The following is a 19289-nucleotide window of genomic DNA, read 5'->3' as shown; positions in this document are numbered from 1 at the left end:
AAAGTAACCATGTTGGGAGGATTTACACCATGGTCATTGGCGAGTGTTACAATAAGGACTCTCCCCACTCCATCCCAAGAGCCAGAAGAAGTTGTTAAACATTTACCAGAACTCCTCTGGAAGTGATTGGATCTGTCCGTCTTCCCTACTTTTTCCTGGGAATCTAGAATAATGCCTAACACACATAGGTACTCAATGTGCATTTGTTAAAAGAGACAGAAAAACTGGACTAGATGTTCTATGTCTGAGTCCCTGTATAAGATTTGATGAAGACCCTTTATGTACTCTGTTACTACTTTCTTTACCTCTGACTGCTGGGTCACTGCATTATATCACACATCTGCAGAGGGTGCTGTTTACATGGCAGTTGATTGAGTTATACGGTGCACAGCCTGCATAGCTGTACGTGGCAGCTCTTCCCACTCTGATCCTGGCCACTGGCCATCCAAAGGGAGCCGAATTGGACAGTGAGTCCCTCCCTTTCCTGGCACACTAACCAGCTCAAAGAACTCAGACAGTTTGGTTTTGGTTTTCCATCTCCTAAGATTATTTTCTGCTTGTCATGGGTGTGTGGATCAAGAGCCCTGTGCATCCGGGGTTAGTCCCAGCCCAGGGAGTGTTTGGGCAGAGAGCAAGACAAGGCTCAGCATATGCAATTTGTGGCAGGGCTTTCCCTCGGAGGAGAGGAAGTAGGGCAGTGAGGACCCGGAGGACGGCTGTGCCTGTCTGCCCCTGGCTTTTGAATGCAAACTAAAAAAAGGAATTGTGGGGGCCCTTCCCTTCCCAGCTTACAGTGCCCGCCCTACAGTGGATACACCCACACCCATCTGAAAAGTTCCCTGACTGCACAGAGCTCAACAGAACCCAAGATTATTTGGATGCTATTGGCTGGGCTTGGTGGGGATGGAGGATACTGGGTAGTGGAAGTGTTTTGGTTCCCTGAGGGCTATGCAGAAGCTCTTTGGTTTTTGGTTATAATGGCAGTTACTCATGACTTCAAAATTATCTCAAATGTCTACTGCCAATTTTAGGTCTTTAGAAGAACCAAGGGCTCATGACTCCATCTGTCTTTGCTGGGAAACAAAGGCCTGCCTTGTGAGGTGGTGAGCTCTCTATCATTGCAGCAATGCAAGCCAAGGATGACCACTTGTCTAGGATATTCAGGTTTCAAGTTCCCTTCCAGCCAGATGCTTGGTACTGAGGCCTCTCTGGAGGCCCCTGGGCCCCATGACTCCTCATGGGCCTGTGGATGAGGAAAAGTCAACTGTGCACCGGTCCAGGTGCTAGATGAAGTTACTTTAAAACAGAGTCCCTGTTGTTAACTTCTTTCTCATGTCACATGAGCCAGTCTAGGCTCTGGCTCAGGGAATGTTCTTGGAAGGAAGGGCGCATAGCCCCAAAGAGCTTTTGGAATCAGGAAGGCCAAACATTTATTTTAGAAGTGATTAAGTGGAAGTCATAGAGGTTACATGACGCACTCAGATTTAGCATTGGAGCCTGAACTTGACCCAGAGGTTGTCATCTGGAGCCCAGGGTTTTTTCATTGCCCTAGGCTTGAAGGGTCCAGCTAGTGGAAGGTGTAATCAAGCCACAGGCTTTGGTTTCCACATCTGTAACACTCAGGGTTGGCCCAGATTGATCCATTGGGCCAAGTCATGGTTGCTTCCTTAAAAAGTCAGTAAGGGCTGGGGTAGGCCTAAGATTCTATCAGCCATGAACTCTCCTGTGTGAATTACTTTATAGCTATTTTACCGCTTAGCAGGCTGAGCAGAGCCAGACTCTGAAGAAGATTCCGAGGCAGTGTCACGACCCTCAGTGGTTGGCAAACTGCGGCTCACAAGCCACATGCGGATCTCAAGCTGCGGTTTGCCGCTCTGTTGTCTAATAATTTTGCTGACCGCTGGTCTGGGTGATCTTGGGTAAGTTACTTAACTTCTACAGACCTCAGCTGCTCATCTCTAATGTGGGGGACATGGTACCTTCTTACAGGATCAGGATCATCAAGATGACCAGTGCTTAGAACAAAACCTGATGCGCGGAAGCCCTCAGGGAATGGCAGCAAGTATTTAGAGGCAATACATGAACATTTACTGAGCACTTCATCATTGCCAGACATTTTTTGTGGTAGTCCGCATTTATATTTTTTCACACTGATCCTACAACATAGACGTTATAATTTCAATTCTACATTCTAAAAAGAGGAAGTGACCTGCCTAAGGTCGCACACGTAGTGAGAATCAGAGCCAGTATTCCAGTGCCACGTCAGTGGCACATGAGCCTCATGTGAACCTTATCAGGAGCAGGCGCAGTCTCTGTACCCGTTTAATGGGTTCCTTGTCATCTCCCCACCACCGGGGCAGGTTCTGCTCGGGCGGTCCCCAGGGATTGGATCATAACCGGGGGTCTGCTGTTCAGCCCTGTCATCTCCTGTGGGCACTGCCAGTTCCTTCTGGGGTACAAATGACATGGCCGTGCTCTCTGGTACATGGATACGTCTGAATCACTCCCCGTCTGTGGGAAACGAGGCATTTTAAACTTCTTGTTTTCTGGGAAGCCCCATTGTGTACCTAGGTTTGCACTGTGTAAAACAAGGCCTTTCCCACGTCTGCTGGTGTTTCTGAGTCACAGTAAATAACTCTGAACAGCACAGGGCCCGCCGGGCCGGCCTGGGCTGCCTGCTGTTACCCGGTTTGCCCCTTTCAAGGCCCTCTGCCCTTAAAGAGCCCTTTCCCCCTCCGCAGCCCTCCTGGCCCTGCCCACCGGCATCGGTCAGAAGCCTCTTTTTGTCTGGAAAGAAAGCTACAAGGGTCAGGACTGAACGCATGCCCACCTAGGGGAATGGCGTCTCAAGAAAGGTGACTGGAGAGAGAGTGATGCTAACCTCAAAGGGGATTAATTAGTGGGATTGCAGGCTGTTGCAGGCCAGGCCGGGTGAGATTTTTATTAATTAATTCATTCCACAACTAGTTATTACTAGCTGACTCTGGCTGGCACTGCTCTGCACCCTGGGACACATAAGTAAACACAACATACAACCATCTTTGCTCTGTCCCAGCCAGAGTTGCTCAGTGGTTGAACGTCGACCTATGAACCTGAGGTCACAGTTCAATTCCCAATCAGGACACATGCCTGGGTTGCGGGTTCAGTCCCCCGCAGAGGTTGCAGGAGGCAGCCCATCAATGATTCCTCTCATCATTGATGTTTCTCTCTCTCCCTCCCTCTCTGAAATCAATCAGATATACATATATCTTTAAAAAAGTATCTTTGCTCTCATGATTATATCCTGTTGGAGGAAACAGCCAATAACCAAGGTGAATAAGTAAGTAATAACACTAGACAATGAGAAATACCTCTGCGAGACTGAAGAAGGGGGGGTGGGTGTTGACATTTTAGTCAGGGGTGTCAGAAAGGCCCCGATGAGATGGTGGTGCCGGAGCAAAGACCTGAAGGAAGTGAGAGAGGCTCTTTGGTGAAGAGGATTCCTGGCAGAAGGAACAGCAAGTGCAAAGCCCAAGGTGGCTGATGTGTTTGAAGAACATCCCGGAAACCGTGGGCGGGACAGAATGAGCAAGGGGGGCAGGAGTGGAGGATGAGGTCAGGAAGGCAGAGGGAGCCAGACACACAGGACCTCTTACTCAGAGCAGGAAGGGGAGTCCTAGGGGGGTTGGAGCAGAGGAAGGACATGACATGATCTGCCCTACATTCTAGCAGCATCCCTCTGGTTACGGGGTGGAAGGTCCTCCAGGGGACCAGGGCGGGAGCAGGGAGATCAGTAGGTGGCTGTTGCCACAAGGCACAGGAGCCTTTCTGTACCTCCCCTCCCCCCACTTCAGGAAGCTCCCAGACCCCTGCCTGCTGAGCAGAGGTGGGAAGCGGATGGCGGGCCAGAGCTTTCACATGGGGGAGGACCAGTGGAACTGACAGGCTGGGTGGGCTGGGGGAGGGGCCAGCTTTAGGATGTGCTAGAACACAGGCAGATCCTTGCTGAAAAGAGAGAAAAGAGCAGGGATAAGGGACAATCTGGGTGACAATCTGGACACATTCAGCACACTCAGCGGGGCCTCTTGCTGAGCCTGCCTGCGCCTCTGCCCCTGGCTGGCCTCCCCAGCAGCAAGCACATTCCTCAGCTGTTTAGCTTGTGGTCTGGCCTGGCCCTCTCTCTGGTTTCTTCTGCTCAGAAAGGCTTTTAAAACAAGGACCTGGGTTTTCTTTAAGTTTGGGGCATAAATCACTGCCTGTGGGCCCGGAAAGGGGATGGAGGGACAGGAGGTGCTCCCTCTCACTCAGGCCTGCGTGTCACCAAGGCACGGATATGTGACAGGCTCACTTCCAAGCTCTGGCCAACACTGCCCTTACCCGAGGGCCACCACCACCTGCCCCAGGAACCCTGCAAAGGTAACTTGTCCAGACTGACTTGACCTCCCCCTCCTCAAGCCTCCTTGTCTTCCGGTCAGTGGCATCGCCCCCCGGCCTCCTAGCCTCCGTTCCTTTCCTGGCGACCAGGCCCTGCTGCATTCTGCCTCTCACAGTTCCACTTCTTGTTCAGCTCACCGCCTTCACTACAGGCTCTGGCGGCCTCTTGCCTGCGTCATCATTCCAGCTGTCCCCAGGTGGTGTCCTGTGGCATCACCCCCATCACCCTGGAGCTTTTCAAAACACAGATTAGAACATGCCACACTCTACTTCAAAAACCTTCAATGGCTTCCCAGGAGCTAAATTCAAATGCCTTGCTCAGCCAGAGTGGCTCAGTTGGTTGAGCATCGCCCCATGGACCTAAAGGTTGCCATTTCAATTACAGGTCAGGGCAATACCTGGGTTGTGGGTTCAATCCCAGGTCAGGGCATGTACGGAAGACAATGCATTAATGCTTCTCTCTCACATCAATGTTTCTCTCTCCCCCTTCCTCTTTAAGCATATCCTCTGGTCAAGATTAACAAAAGAATCCAAATGCCTTAGTTGGCGTTTGGGTCCTCGCTCAGTAGTCTCAGCCTCCTGTTCGTTCTGGCAGTTCCCTTAGCACGTACTCAGCATCCTGCTGAACAAACCTCAGGCTGTTTGCCCAGATACAGCCGCTACCCTTTCTGCGCTTACACATAATCTCTTTCTCATCTCTCAAATCCAGGAGTCTTTTGTCTGTAGCTCTCCTACGGCCTTTATTACCACTCCCCCCCCCCCCCCCCCCCGCAACCCTTGGGTTAGAGTTAGTGTTTCCCTGAAAATAAGACATTCTCCAAAAATAAGACCTAGTGCATGGAAAGATAAGACATCCCCTGAAAATAAGACCTAGCGCAACTTTGGGAGAAAAAATTAATATAAGACACTGTCTTATTTGGGGGGAAACAGGGTATTTATCCAAGGATCTTCTCTCCTACCACTAAACCATAAACTCCTCAAAGGTCAGGACTTATGTCCCAGAGCACCTAGCACAGGGTCTGGCTCATACAGTCTATTGTACTGGGACCTCCTGAGGGGTGCATGTAAAAAGAAATTTTAGACATTTTTCTTGCCCTTAACGATCTTTCGATCTACTTGGGTAGAGAGTTCCTACATTCACTCAACGCATAGCAACGAAGCACCTACACTGTGCGAGCCAGAGACACAGAGACCGTTAGGAGACGTGCCTTCTGCTCTCAGTCCAGTGCGGGAAGATATTCAGGCAACAATAATTCTGGCCTCTGGATTAGGAACAGAGTATCTAGAGATCACACAAGCGGGGCTTCAAGCTCTAGTTAAGGGGTCAGGTGAGGCTTTCAGGAAGAAGTAGTGCCCAAGTGGAGATCTGAAGAGTAAGTGGAGGCGGCCAGGAGAAAGGAGGTAGAGTGGGGCACAGGAAACACTTTGCTTGAAGGCTAGAGAAAGCTGGGTGTTTGGGAAGCTAAGATGCTCAGTCTTGTGGGTGCTGAAGGGGTGTGTTTGGTGCTGCTAGAGGTGAGTCCTGAGAGCAGGCCAGGGTCACCCCTTCAGAGTGTGGTTAGCTCTGTTAAAGAGTCTGGACTTAGCCTAATGGCAATAGGGAGCCATTGAAGGTTGTTGTTTTTTTAATCCTCACCCAAGGATATATTTTTCCATTGTTTTTTTAAGAAAGAGTGGATGGGAGGGGAAGAGATATAGAGAGAAACATCGATGTGATGAGAGACACATCCATTGGTTGCCTCCAACACATGCCTGACCAACATGGGGGATGGAGTCTACAACTGAGGAACAGAATCGAATCCCCAACCCTTCAGTCTGGGGCCGATGCTCTAACCACTGAGGAAAACTGGCCAGGACCCATTGAGGGTTTTAAACAGGGGAGTGTCTACACAGCACAGTGTGTTCTTTCACTTCACTCTGGCTTTTACTGAGCAAAGTCTGGGTGGATCGGGTCTGGAGGCACAATGACACCTGAGTTTGGCCTGGGGACTCAGTTAATTCCCAGGGCCCTCCTCTCTCTCCGTGATGGAGTATCCCTTCCCCAACCAGACAGGCACTTCCTTCACCCGAACATTCACAGCTTCAGCGGGACCCACAATCACAGGGTGGGAATGACCCTAATGGGCTTGTCCAATACCCGCTGGACACCTACTTCCCCCAACCTTCTGTGCTGCGAGTCTTCCCGGGGGCAGTTCTGACCAAGATCCTCTGCCAAGCCAGTCCCTGGAGGCCTTCTTTGTTTTCCCTGGGTCTTCACTTGGGACCACACAGTCATCAATAGCTTATGGACTTAGGGGGACCCAGGCTGGGTCACCAATGAATACCCTTCAACTACCAACTTTTACCCCAAAATTCCACCTTGCGCACAGCCTCTCAAATCAGACTCCATGTTGTGTTTCCAGTCCAGCCTGGATGTAAACCCTGTGCAGCTCCGGGGTAGGGAGTGGGACTGGAAGAACGGAGTCAGAAGGACCTTGGCTTTGCCACTAATTGTTGTGTGACCCTGAGCAAGTCATTTTCCTTCCCTGGATGGCGTTTTCGCTTTTGCTTGATTGGGGATTAGGTTTAGATGACATCGGTCATTCTCAGCTTTGGCTGCCCATTAGAGTTACTGGGAAGCTTTAAAGAAATACTGATGCTGGGCTCCACCAGGGAGAGTGATGGCATGGTCTGGGGTGGGGACTGGGCAGAGGTTTTGTTTTATACCATTATTCTCTGTCATCCCTGGATTTACTGATCACCTGCCATTCCACGATAGACCAAGAGGGGAGGCCGAGGTGGGCAGGTAAAGGGCCCCCTTAGAAGTGCTAGCCCAGCAAGGACCTCAGCAGTACACATACCTAAAGGCCAGTGATTTCAAGCTTTGGCTTCTTGTAGTCACCTAGGTGACTATCCAGAGCCCAGGGCCAAATGCTTGAAGGTCGTCTCCCCCCCCCCACCCCCCAACGTCTCAAAATGGCCTTGGGGCAGTAAGTGAAGATGAAAGCATCTTCTGAGTTCCGTGTGCCTTGTGAACTGCTGCACGGACACCTGCATCTATGGCCACCAGCACTTCGCTGAGCCCTGCCGTCTGTGTGTGATGGTGCCCTCCCTGCCCACATGTTCCTTGAGGGCGAGGCTGTGGGATCCCCAGAACCTGGCTGTGCCTGGGGTGTTGTGGGTGTTCAGTACATGTTAGCCAAATGTTTCTTCATCTGTAAAATGGGATTATGGTGCCTCCTTGCCAAATGGTAGGGACGACCACGTGAGCGGGGCCAGCTTCATAGCTGTGCAGCTGCTCGGGGCGTCACTTGGTTTAATGCTTTCCTGTGGCCACCTTGAAATTCCTAATAATTTTCAAACAAGGAGCCCTGCATTTTCACTTTGTATTGGGACCCACAGATTATAACAGCTGGTCCTGCCTGTGTGGCAACTGCTGTGAATAAACTCAGGGAGGAGCTCTGTCTATAAATTATTTGTAGGGCGTTGTGATTGCCGGCAATCACTGAACATCAGAGACTACGGAAGAGCAGTGTCAGAAGGAGGGGAGCTGGGCACTGCTTCGTGGCTTTCTCTCTGGCAGGGGAGGCGGTGATGGGCTGGAGGCCTGGGATGGGCCAGGCGGAGAGGGAGGATGTGGGCATCGGGGACACACCTAGGGGTCTACGGAGAATGATTTCAACGATCTTGTCCTACCTGCCTGCCACAGATGGAGAAAATATACCGTCAGAACTTCATTCATTTGGCTGAAGCATTGCTTTCTCAAGTTTCTCTGATGGGTATAGCAAACTTGGTTCTTCTTCTTCTTCTTTTTTTAAAAAAATATTTTATTGATTATTTTTACAGAGAGGAAGGGAGAAGGATAGAGAGTTAGAAACAGTGAGGAGAGAGAAACATCGATCAGCTGACTCCTGCACCCCCCCCACTGGGAATGTGCCCGTAGCCAAGGTACATGTCCTTGACCGGAATCGAACCTGGGACCCTTCAGTCCGCAGGCCGACACTCTATCCACTGAGCCAAACCGGTTTTGGTGCAAGCTTGGTTCTTAACGTCACCTTTGGCCACAAGCCCTGCCCCTGAGTTCTCAGTGATTTTGGGAGAATCAGGGGAAACCATTCAACTTTTCAGAGCCCCACGTTCCCCATGGATCTAAAGCCCGTAGCAGCTCTGGCAGAGCCTCTGGCCTCACCTGGCCTATCCTGACCGATAGAACAATCACATGGGAGTGCTCTTGGCAGACTGTCAGGAACTGCACCCACTTGTTCATTTCATGATTTCCGCATGGCCTTCCTGAAGCCTCGTCCTCCCAATCTACAAAGCAATAGGCTGTGGAAACCGCCAGGGCCAGGATTCCTGGCAGCCTGACCCCGAGAAGTGATGCTTCTGCGGGAAGACAGCAGCAGCCCCGCTGCGGAGGCAGGAACCGCTTCTCTGTGTCATCCTGTTTGGAATCCCGGAGCACGTTGCTATAGCAAGTTGCCTAACTCGCCCCACATGCCACGTGGCAAAACCTCTGCCTGCTTTAGCGCAGCATCACCCAGGCCACAGGCTGGCTTCTTCTGTGTCACAGAACAAGGCTGTCATCCTCCGGGAGGGCCTGGGTGGGACACACCTGACTGGCGATGGAAATGGGCTGGGCAGCTGCCCCAGGCCAGACAGGTACCCCTGCCGCAATTATTTTGTCTACTGCTGGTCCTGTGCCTGAAGTTCCACCATTAGCCCTTTATTCCTTTGGCTCAAGGCACAGCCCAGTTAAAATGCAAACCCCTTTAGACAGGACGCATGAAGTGGTCATCACTCATTAGGAATGGTCAGCATGAATCGACTCATTAGGCCTGGAGCTCAGAGAAGGCTTTGATCAGGGGAATGGGCCAGAGGTGAGAAGGGAGGAGAGGGGCACCCAGCCTGGACCGTGAGGGGGCCCTGGGGCAGAGTGGTCTGGAGTATTGGGCACGTGGGGGCAGGTGGTAGAGCCCCACTTGGCCTTGAACCTGGATGTAAGTGAGCGAGAGAGAGGCTCCCATGTTAGGAACCATCAGGAGAGGACCACGTCTCACCAAACCAGCATTTTGACTGAGAAATCACTGTCCAGCTGAGTCTAAGAGGGAGCTGCCCCCGCCCTGGGCTTGTGCCCCTGTGAGAATGGCCATGTGTCCCCTGATCTCATGAAGACAGCTCCTTCAGCAAGAGCACCTGATTCGTCTTTCTAAGCCTGCTAGGCCCGGTTCTAAAGGGATATTATACATGGATTAAGAACCACAGCCCTGGGATCAGACAAATCCTGACAATATGTACTCAATCCGCAGGACCTTGGATGAGCCATTTAGCTTCTCCTGTGTAACCCGGTGATTGCAGCAGTGACTTAATGTCGCCGTCTCAAGGCCTGAGATGTGAAGAGGAGCTTGACACAGTGGCTGGCACCAATCGAATGATAAATGATGGGGAAGGGTAATGATGGCTACTGTTAACCGAGGGCTTACTGAGTGCCGGATGCTGTGCTACACACTTGAGATGAATGAACCAGGTAAGATCATCTCGTGCACACATCAGCCCGTGAAGTCATTATTCTCCCCATTTTATGGTTGAGGGAAGGCACCGAGTGCTTATCCAGGTCACCCAAATGGAAAGGGTTTGAATCCAGGTAGTTGGGCTCCCAGGCCAGGCAAACTGATTATTGTTGCTCAGTAAACGTGTGGGTGAAGGGGGAGTGGGAGACAGAGGCAGGGAGGGGTGGGACCACACTGCCTTTACCTCCAGGTGGGATTTTATTCATCTTGTGACTCAGGTCCTAAGTACACAGTGTGAAAACCCTTCAGGGAGTATTTTGGCAGCTTCTTTACTTTCGGTTTACAAGATGACCACCTCCGGTCTCTCCCTTCCCCTTCTCTCCTTACAAAGCGTTCACACAGTTAGGCTTTACATGATGTGGGCTGGGGACAGTCCCCACCTGGACCACAGCTCCCTGTAGCAAGCACCCCATATTGAGGGCCTGTGTGTGTGTGTGTGTGTGTGTGTGTGTGTGTGTGTGTCTTTGGAGCTCTCCATTGTTTGGAGGAAATAGTTTCAAATGGCTCTGAATCCCTGATGGTAGCCCAGGGTTTGATACTGGTGGGATGGGGCGTTAAGTGGTGAGAATCAGCAGAAATGCCATTTGTTAAATGTTAGTGCATGTTCGAAGCTTGTTTTGTAGCTGATCCTCAGAGTCAGCCAGAGGCTGCTGCCACCTGGGGAGGATTATGATGGATCCGTTCTTTTTGTATTCGCAACAGAGCCTGGCTCAACTCTGACTCCCAAAGTAAGATTTGAAGCCTAGAGTGAGACAATCATCTCCAAAGCCAGGTATCCTGGAGAGAAAAGAAGGCTTTAAAAATTCTCCAAGCTGCCTCTATACAGGAAGAGCCATGCCAGGCCAGCTCAGGATGCAGTTTTGGCCTAAGTGAGGAGGGGTGAGAATAGAAGGAAAGTTCCCAGCTGATGGGAGAAACTTCCACTACAGGAGGGGAGAGAAGGAGGTTCAGAGAAGGCAAAATTAAGATGTGTCCTCAAGGGCCCACAGCCCTGTGGAGGTGGGCTTCTTGGGACAAGGCGACTGGCAAAGAGAGAGATATTCCATGTCTGGGGGTCCACCGTGGGGTTGGTATGGTGTGGCGAGAAAGCAGAAAGAGGGTGACACTCCACAGCCATCCCTTAGGGCCCCCCGTGCCTGATGTGGAAGGGTCCAGAAGCCCCTCGGCTGATGAAAGCTGAGAGGCTTGGCTGACAAGCTCCCAGCAGCGTGGGCAGTGGGGTAGGCAAAGTGACTTCGTCCCCCTCCATGCTCTTCCAGAGCTGGAGAGCAGGGCTTGGATCTTTGCACACCCATATGCTTATACTGTGCTTTTCCCATACAAGTTGTGTGTGTTTTTTTTCCTAAATAAGATCCCTATCCGCAAGTTCACACAAGGGCTATGCTGAGTGGTATGGTTCTTCTCTTCAACACCACAAAACACTCACACTGAAATCATAGTGATTTTGGCAGCCTCAGTGGTAAAAACAAAATACCTGAGTCCCCATTATGATCAGGACTGTGGGCCAGGTCTTTGGATGCAAGAGCTAGGAACGCTTAGGTTTACTTAGAGCCCTGGCATACAGGCCTCCTCTGGGCCTCAGGAGCCTGGCACTCCCTCTACACTTCTCTCATGGACTTGGGCTTGAAGTTACATCTCTGCGGCCTCAGATTCCTTCCTCAATGGTCAGTATCGTGAGCACTGCAGCTGCTGACGGTGGAGGAGAAACACAACCTCCTGGAGTGCTTAATATGCACCTGGAACTTTCCAAAAGTTTTATGTACATTTGATCATTTAACTCCGGATAAATCTGTAAGTTCTATTAATACCACCCCTCCCCCATTTTGCAGGTGAGAAAACTGAGGCACGGAGCCACTTAGTGACTTGCCAAGGGCACAGAGAACTGGTGGAGGGACCCGAGCCTTCACTCCCACGCTGTGTCTGAACTCCCTGTGTGTCTTTATGAGCCTGGCAGATAACAGGTGCTCTGTAAAGACTGGGTTTTAAAGAATCATTACCTCATCCACCCTTATTACAGATGTGCTATGGTAGTAAAGTTTGGGCCAGTGGATCTGCTCTCTCTGAATGTCAGCCGGAAAAGTCTTTGGACTTGTCTACTTTTTTTTCTGGCTTTCTTTAAAAATACAGTATATATATTTTATTGATTTTTTTACAGAGAGGAGGGGAGAAGGATAGAGAGCTAGAAACATCGATGAGAGAGAAGCATCGACCAGCCGCCTTCTGCACACCACCCACCGGGGATGTGCCCGCAACCAATGTATATGTCCTTGACCTGAATCGAACCTGGGACCCCTCAGTCCGTAGACTGACACTCCATCCACTGAGCCAAACCGGTTTCAGCACCTGGCTTTCTTGATAGTTTTGTCCACCCTGTCACCCTGCCCAGGCTGCAGCAGGGGCTCCAGAAAGATAGAGGCTCTGAACACAATGGCCTCAATTCCAACTCAGCCTCTAACAGGCCCCCTACCCAGTCAAACTGTGCTGTCACCAGTAGGCAAGCTTCCTGGTAAGCCTCTCACAGACTCCCTGTGATGCACAGAGGAGAGACCAATCCTGCCCGGAGCCAGGGACACGTCCCCTGTGACCCCTGCCCTACTTCCACTCTTCAGAGTCCACACTGACCAGAGTCATGTTTGTGGTTTTAAAACATTCACCTTTTCGTTCTTTGACTATTCCCGGGAACTAACTGGTAAATGAATACGTGTAGTCCCCATTTCTAGCTTGTCAACACGCTCCACACTCCTTCAGAGCCCAATGCAAACGTCTCCTCTGCCAGGAAGCCTCCCTGGCTTCTCCAGGTGGAACTGAGCTTCTCCTCTCAGCCGCAGCCCTGCCTTCTCCATGCCATCCACTCCCCAGCCCCTCTATTTACTTAGCCTTGTTCTCAGCTCCGAGCAGAGCCCAGATTGCGTACACGCTTGGGCCGCAGCCCCGGCTCCTTGCAAACAGATGTCGTTCCAACGTTGATGGATATGTTTAATGAATCCCATATTTCAAGAACCCAAACTGACCAAACATAACTCAGGGGTGGTTTTCTCCATAGAAAGGGAGCTCTGAGTCACAAATCCTGTCCCCATCCTTCACCCCATTTCCCCAGCCCCGAGTGAGTAACACTAACAACCACTGCGTTAGTCCTACTGTGCACCGAGCCCCGTGTTAGCGGCTTTTCGCACAGCGCCTCTCTTAATCCTCCTGACAGAGTGATGAACTCGGAATCTCACCCTCCAACCCACGGAGGAGGAGACCTGTTGGGGAACGTGCCTCCCCTGCTCAGGGTCGCACAGCTAGTGGGCGGCAGAGCCGGGACTGGGGCCAGGTCTGATTTCAAAGACTTTGCTCTTAGCTTCCTGAGCACACTGAGGTGCACACTGTTTTTGGCCCCTAAGGCACCCCCTCCAACCCAGGGTCTGGTGTGTGCTTCCCCCTGTCTGGAGTCACCCTCCAGAACAGGAGTGCCCTCTCTTTTCCTGGAGCAGGATCTCCAGTGAGCTGCAGACATTGCTGGAGTGGCCTTCCCTCCCATCTAAAAGATCCAGAGTGCGCCTCACCGCTTCCTGAAGGAAGTATCTAGACGCATGCTGGCCTGCTCACAGCTCTTCCCTAGCCTTCCGCCCCACCCCCCACTACCAAACAACAGGTACCAACGTTTGTTTCCAGCTGTGCCTGGGGTCTGAATTGGACCCCGCCAACCAGAGGCGCTGCCAGAAGCGCCGCTGTAGACAGCCGGGTAGGAGGGTGCACTTGCTCCCGTGGAACCTCGGAACCCGGGTGAACCAGCATGGGTGGTGGCGCCGTCTCCACCGATGTCCCCTGAGGGCGCTTCTCCGGATGCCTCTGCCCCTGACCCCCCATTACCACAGGCTGCAGCCCCAGCCGGGAGCGCACACAGCCGGGGAGGCCGGGGCGGGCCCGGGACCCTGAGGCGGGCGCAGGTCCTCGCGCAGCGGAGAGGCCGGGAAGGCTTCCGTGGTGCGGTCTTGCAGGGGTGCTGGGCGAGGTGGGGATGGGGGTGGGGGGAGCCCAGGACGGGGGCCCCAGTGAGAAGATCCCAGGACTAGCCTCTGGCTCCAGCCGCGCCCCGACACCTGGGACACCTAGGACACCTAGAGCGCATGAGAAATGGCATGTTTCTCCGTGTCCGCGACTTCCCAGGGCTATGGATAATTGCGCATAATTCCGAACACAGTGTGTGTGTGTGTGTGTGTGTGTGTGTGCGGGGGGGGGGGTGGTGGTGGCGGCGATGCCCTGTCCCTACCCCGAGTGGCGGAAACGGCTCGTCACTGCCTCGGGGCCGACAGCGCTGGGAATCGCTCCATCCCCCGCCAGAGGGACTCCGGAGGCTCTGGGTTCCCGGTCCCCCCAGCCCTCCGGGTCCAGTCCGCCGCGCCCGGGTCTCCGCCCTGCAGAGCGCGCCCTCCGCTCCGGGCAGGAGGGCACCGGGGCAGCGCTCGCTCTGCGCGCCCAGCCCCTTCCCAGCCGGGCCGGGCGCCCTGGCACTCCCGGGACAGCCGAGCGCCCCGGCGGCGGCGGCGGCGCGGGGACCCGGCGTGGCCCCGGGAGGTGGCCAGCGCGTCCAGCGGGGCCACCAGCCCGCAGCCCCTTTCCACTCGAGCCTCTTCCACTCTTCCCAAACACACCAACAACCGCTCCGAGTCGCTCCCGCGGGCCCCCCTCTTGTGCGGAACTTGGCCGGCCCGCTAGGCTGCAGCCCGCTCCGGAACCCCGCGTCCCCGAGAGGAGCCGCGGCCGGACCCCGGAGGCGCACCGCGTCCCGCTCCCCGGCGGCCAGACCCGAGGCCCCGGCGCGCCCGGAGCGGCTCCGGGAGGAGAAGGGAGGGGAGGCGAGAGCGCACGTACCTGGCCACAGGCTGAGCGCCCAGGCCACCAGGAGGCCCCGGGGCAGGTCCATGGCGCGGCGCGGCGGCGGGGGCCGGTGCGGAGCGGCGGGGGCGGCGAGCCAGAGCGGCAGCCTCCTGGGCGCGGAGCCGGAGCCTGCACTGCGCCCGCCGCGCGGCGCCCTGACAGCGGCGGCTGGAGGAAGTGGGAGGGCCGGCGCGGGGCGGGGAGGGGCGCGGGACACCCCTTATCCTGCCAGGTCTCAGCCTAGACACAGGGCATTCTCTCTCCACTCGGCTCCCGTCCAGGCTGGGCCCCTCTGCAGCCTGGACGCCCGCACCCCAAACCTCTGCCTTAGGGGAGAACCACCTGGGAACCCCTCTCCTGGGCACCACCTCGCCTGTGCAGCATGTTCCTTGCGCCACCGTCACCCAGGTCAGAGGCTGTCCGGGAGGAATGGGGTCTATTTCCATTTCCCAGAGGAAAGAGCTTCCAAAGCGGAGGAGGGTCCCTAAGATGACCCAGGAGCTCCGGCGGACGGTGACACAGGTCTCCCTTAGCCACGGGGAGTACATGTCCCTCCAAAGAATGTTCTGAGGCGCCCCCTGCCTCCCTGCACCCTGGGACATGGAATGAGTGTCAAGGCACCTCGATTCTTCTGAGCCTGGAATAAAGGCAGACCAGGCCCCTCCACCTGCACTCCCCCAGCCCACACACCTGAGGCCTCCCGAAGCCTCCGGAGGACTGTGCCTACTTGCACCACAACAGCGGAGCTCTTTGGCACCCAGCCACGTTCCTTCCCAGCCCTTCTGACCACTGACAATTGAACTCCATGCACAGTTGTTGCACGAGCTTTAAATCGGGCCCTGGACCGCAAGCCATGGGTGTGGAGGCCGGCCCTTCCCGCGGGGAGAGCCAGGGGAGGTGGCAAGTGTGTGAAAGCTGCAGCAGAGACCCCACCACCCTCTGCGGGGGGGCCTCCCTTCCCCCCTCCCATATCCTGCCAGGTCTCAGCCCAGACACAGGGCATTCTCTCTCTGTCTGTCTGTCTCTCTTCATTGTACTTAGGAAAGGAACTACACATCAGTAGGTGTAATTGTTTAACCTTTCTCCCCTTGTCCAGGCTGAAAACACCCTTAAGGGTAGAAGCATCTATTTGGTTCACAAAGGAACACATACTCCTCTCCCCCCCCTCCCCCCCATGAACCAGGAACTTACTAGGTGGTGGGTGGGTGGATGAAGAGGCAGGGGGGACAGCCAGTCCCTGAGGCAGACACAGGGAGGAATTGGAAGGACCTCCCGGAGGACATGACATTCAGGCTGAGTCCTGGAGGATGAGGAGGGTTTTGAAAAAGCCCAGGTTCACACAAGTATAGTGGGCATTGTGCTCTTTTCTTGGTAACTACCCTGCTTTGTGTTTTGGTATCCTCACCTCTCCTTCTCAGCTACTGACTAGGGGGGAAGCTGATTCCATCCCCGGGGTGTGTGGGGGTGGGGTGGGGAGAGGGGATATGTGATTTAGTTTGAAAAAAGGCAACAGGACAAATGAAAAAGGTTTTCTGAGAAACAAGCTTTCTTGCTCTTTTAAAAGAGCTCCTAGATTAACCAACTCATCAGCTTTTTCTCTCCTCTCCTCTCCTCTCCTCTCCTCTCCTCTCCTCTCCTCTCCTCTCCTCTCCTCTCCTCTCCTCTCCTCTCCTCTCCTTTCCTCTCCTCTCCTTTCCTCTCCTCTCCTCCCCTCTCTTACTCTCAATCCCCTCCCAGGCTGGGGCAGAGAATCACATCGGCCTTGGCATGGATAGGAGGGGTCTGGCTGGGGAAGGGGGAGATCTGGCATTGGGATGAGGCAGACATGAGATGACAGAATGGAGGAACCAGGTTGTTGAGCCACTGAATCAGGCCACCCCTTCAGCCTGCTCCCCTCAGGACTTCCCAATGATGCGACCAATGCCCCCTTCATTGTTTAAGAGGGTTTGAGTCCAGATACTTTGAACCTAGAGCATCCTGATAACAGCTCTCCAACGGGCTGCACACCACCTCCCTGCCTGGCACACATGGATGCCCTCCCTAGTGGCTCCCTCCCTGCAGGTGCATGGGGGTTGCCTGGGGCACTTATGAGGAACGCACAAGCCCACGGCCAGGGCGCCCTGATGGGCATGCTGCTGTGCTGTGGGCCTGAGATTGCGCTCTGAGACTGCCCGCTGCTTGCTGCAGAGGCTCTCTGAGGCGGGTGTGCAGCTGCTGATCCCGGAGGAACAGCTCTGCCACTCATTAACTCACATGGTCCTCATCCGCGCACCGGGGTCCCATCCAGCATGCCTGCCTTTGTAACCGTGGAAGGTGGAGAGGGGAGGTGTGCCCTCACTTATTCTTTCAACAAATATGTGAGTGCCTCCTGTGCCCCCAACGCTCTGAACGTCACATACGAGAAGCCTGCGCTCAAGGAGCTAGTGATGGAGCTGAAAAGATGAGACATAACCTCATATGCATTGGCAGTCATTATTAATTAAACATTCATTTAAATCATTTATTATTTAATGACTTTTAAACACTCTATATCACCCAAGGCAGCAGCATAGGGGTGACAAATGCACGATCCACATTGAGTCTGGAGAAGCTCAGAGCAGGGCTTTATGGGAGCTGAGATTTTAGTTGAACAGTAGTAGTAGTAATAATAATAATCCCTTACATGTACAGAGCATATGCATTTACTTATTTTTATTGAGGTGTAATTCACATATAATAATGCTCACCAAGCAATCCAGCAATTTTTAGTTTATTCACAAGGTTGTGCAACTATTACTACTAATTCCAGAACATTTTTATTATTCCCCAAAGAAGCTCTGTAACCATTAGCAGCCACTACCCGTTCCCTCATCCCAACCCCTAGCAACCACTAATCTATTTTCTGTCTCTGTGGATTTGCCTATTCTGGACATTTCATGTAAGTGAAATCATAGAGTATATGGCCTTTTGTGTCTGGTTTCTATCACTTAGAACATTGTTTTCAAGCTTCATCTTAATAGAGCATGTATCACTATTTCATTCATTTTTATTGCCAAATAAAATTCCATTGTACCGATTGACCACATTTTGTTTATCTTCTCATCAGGTGATGACTATTGGGCTGTTTCCACTTTGGGGTCATTAAGGACAAGACTCTATAAACATCTCTAAGTGAATTCCCCTGCACCTGCAAGAAGTTACGTTCATTTTTATAGATAAAGAGATTGCACGGGTGAGGATTCTTTCAGTTTTAAGTGATACAAAGTGACTCAATGAGAAAAGAAAATGTACGAGCTCATGTGACTAGGGAGTGCAATGGTGATTTACTGCAGGCATGGCTGGCTCAAGAGTCTCAAAGGAGATTATTGCCTTTTTTTTGTTTTTTTTTTTCCTTCTCTTAGTTTTACTTCACTCTGCTGTCCTTTCCTAGAGCACACAGATTTCTCTGTCTACTAGAAAGATGTAGCTGGCCCACGCTTATACTCTATAGATTCTAAGGGAGAAGACAGCCTTCCCTCCTGAATCCAGCAGAGAAGTTCTGGGTTTTGGTTCCCGCCCACCCCTGAACCAGTCAGCGCCTGGAGATTATGGTACTATCAGTGGAGCAGTCTTGGGCACACATCCAGCTCTGAGGAGCTGGGAAGAAAGGGGCATTATGACGGACAGCCCAGCCAAGACTGCATAGTATAGGAGAGAAGTTCCTTAAAGGAAACAGAAAAAGGGGGATGACAGAATATCCTGGACAGACAAAGTCCATAGTGGCTAAATTCACTAGAGAAATCTAAGCTCCCAAACAGCAAGGGATTCACCCAAGACCCGACAGCAGAACCGGAATTAGAAACCAGGTTTTGACAGCAGGTTCAGAAGTCATGACTGCATCGCAGCTGGGTGAGGGAGCAGGCCTTTCAGGCCAGAATGCACGAAGTTAGGCCCGAGTCCTACAGGTGGGTCCTCGGGCTCTCAGGCGCTGGTCTGAGCACCTCCTCCGGGAGTGCCGACTTCCCCGGGAGGGACAGGCGAGGGAGAGGCCACCCGCCAAAGGAGCCCCGTTGTGTTGGGGCACGGATGGCAGAAGCCTGTTTCTTTTATGACTGACACTCTCCATCCAGCAACTTACTTGGGATGGCCCGACCTGCTTTCATTTTCCCACCCTTTCTCTGCCCTTCACCTCTGTGACCACGGGTGACTCATTGTCCTGTGTGTGCCTGGTACCGAAGGGTTTCCTGGGTTGCTGGGCTTTCCATTTAAAACCTGGGGCAATCCCTGGCCAACTGGGACACATCGGTTCCCTTACCCCTTCCCTCTGTCCATCTTGGACCCTCTGCCTCACTTCCACTTCCTTCTCCAGCACTCCTCCTCTCCCTACTCCCTCTCTCTCTCCCATTCTCCGGTACTTTCTCTTCTCTGCCTCCAGTGCCTCTAATGTATCTATTCTCCATGGCAGCATGGGGGCGGGGGGAGGGCGGGTAGTCCACCTTGAGGTGCACC

General features: G+C 53.1%; 1 protein-coding gene across 1 annotated transcript in view; it reads right to left on the bottom strand.

The window, feature by feature from the left end:
- The window catches only part of ITGA11 (integrin subunit alpha 11), a 117741-nt gene extending 102738 nt beyond the window's left edge, over nt 1-15003 (bottom strand). The window contains exon 1 of the mRNA XM_084886727.1: nt 14817-15003. Within this exon, the coding sequence (XP_084742853.1) occupies nt 14817-14868 (52 nt within the window). The 5' untranslated portion in view covers nt 14869-15003. The remainder of the gene's footprint in view (nt 1-14816) is intronic.
- Between the last annotated feature and the right edge of the window lie 4286 nt (nt 15004-19289).

This window comes from Pipistrellus hanaki (genome assembly GCF_964339955.1).
Source record: "Pipistrellus hanaki genome assembly, chromosome: 1".
Lineage (NCBI taxonomy): Eukaryota > Metazoa > Chordata > Mammalia > Chiroptera > Vespertilionidae > Pipistrellus > Pipistrellus hanaki.
Note: the sequence above shows the minus strand (reverse complement) of the source record. Positions and strands in the feature narration are given on the sequence as shown.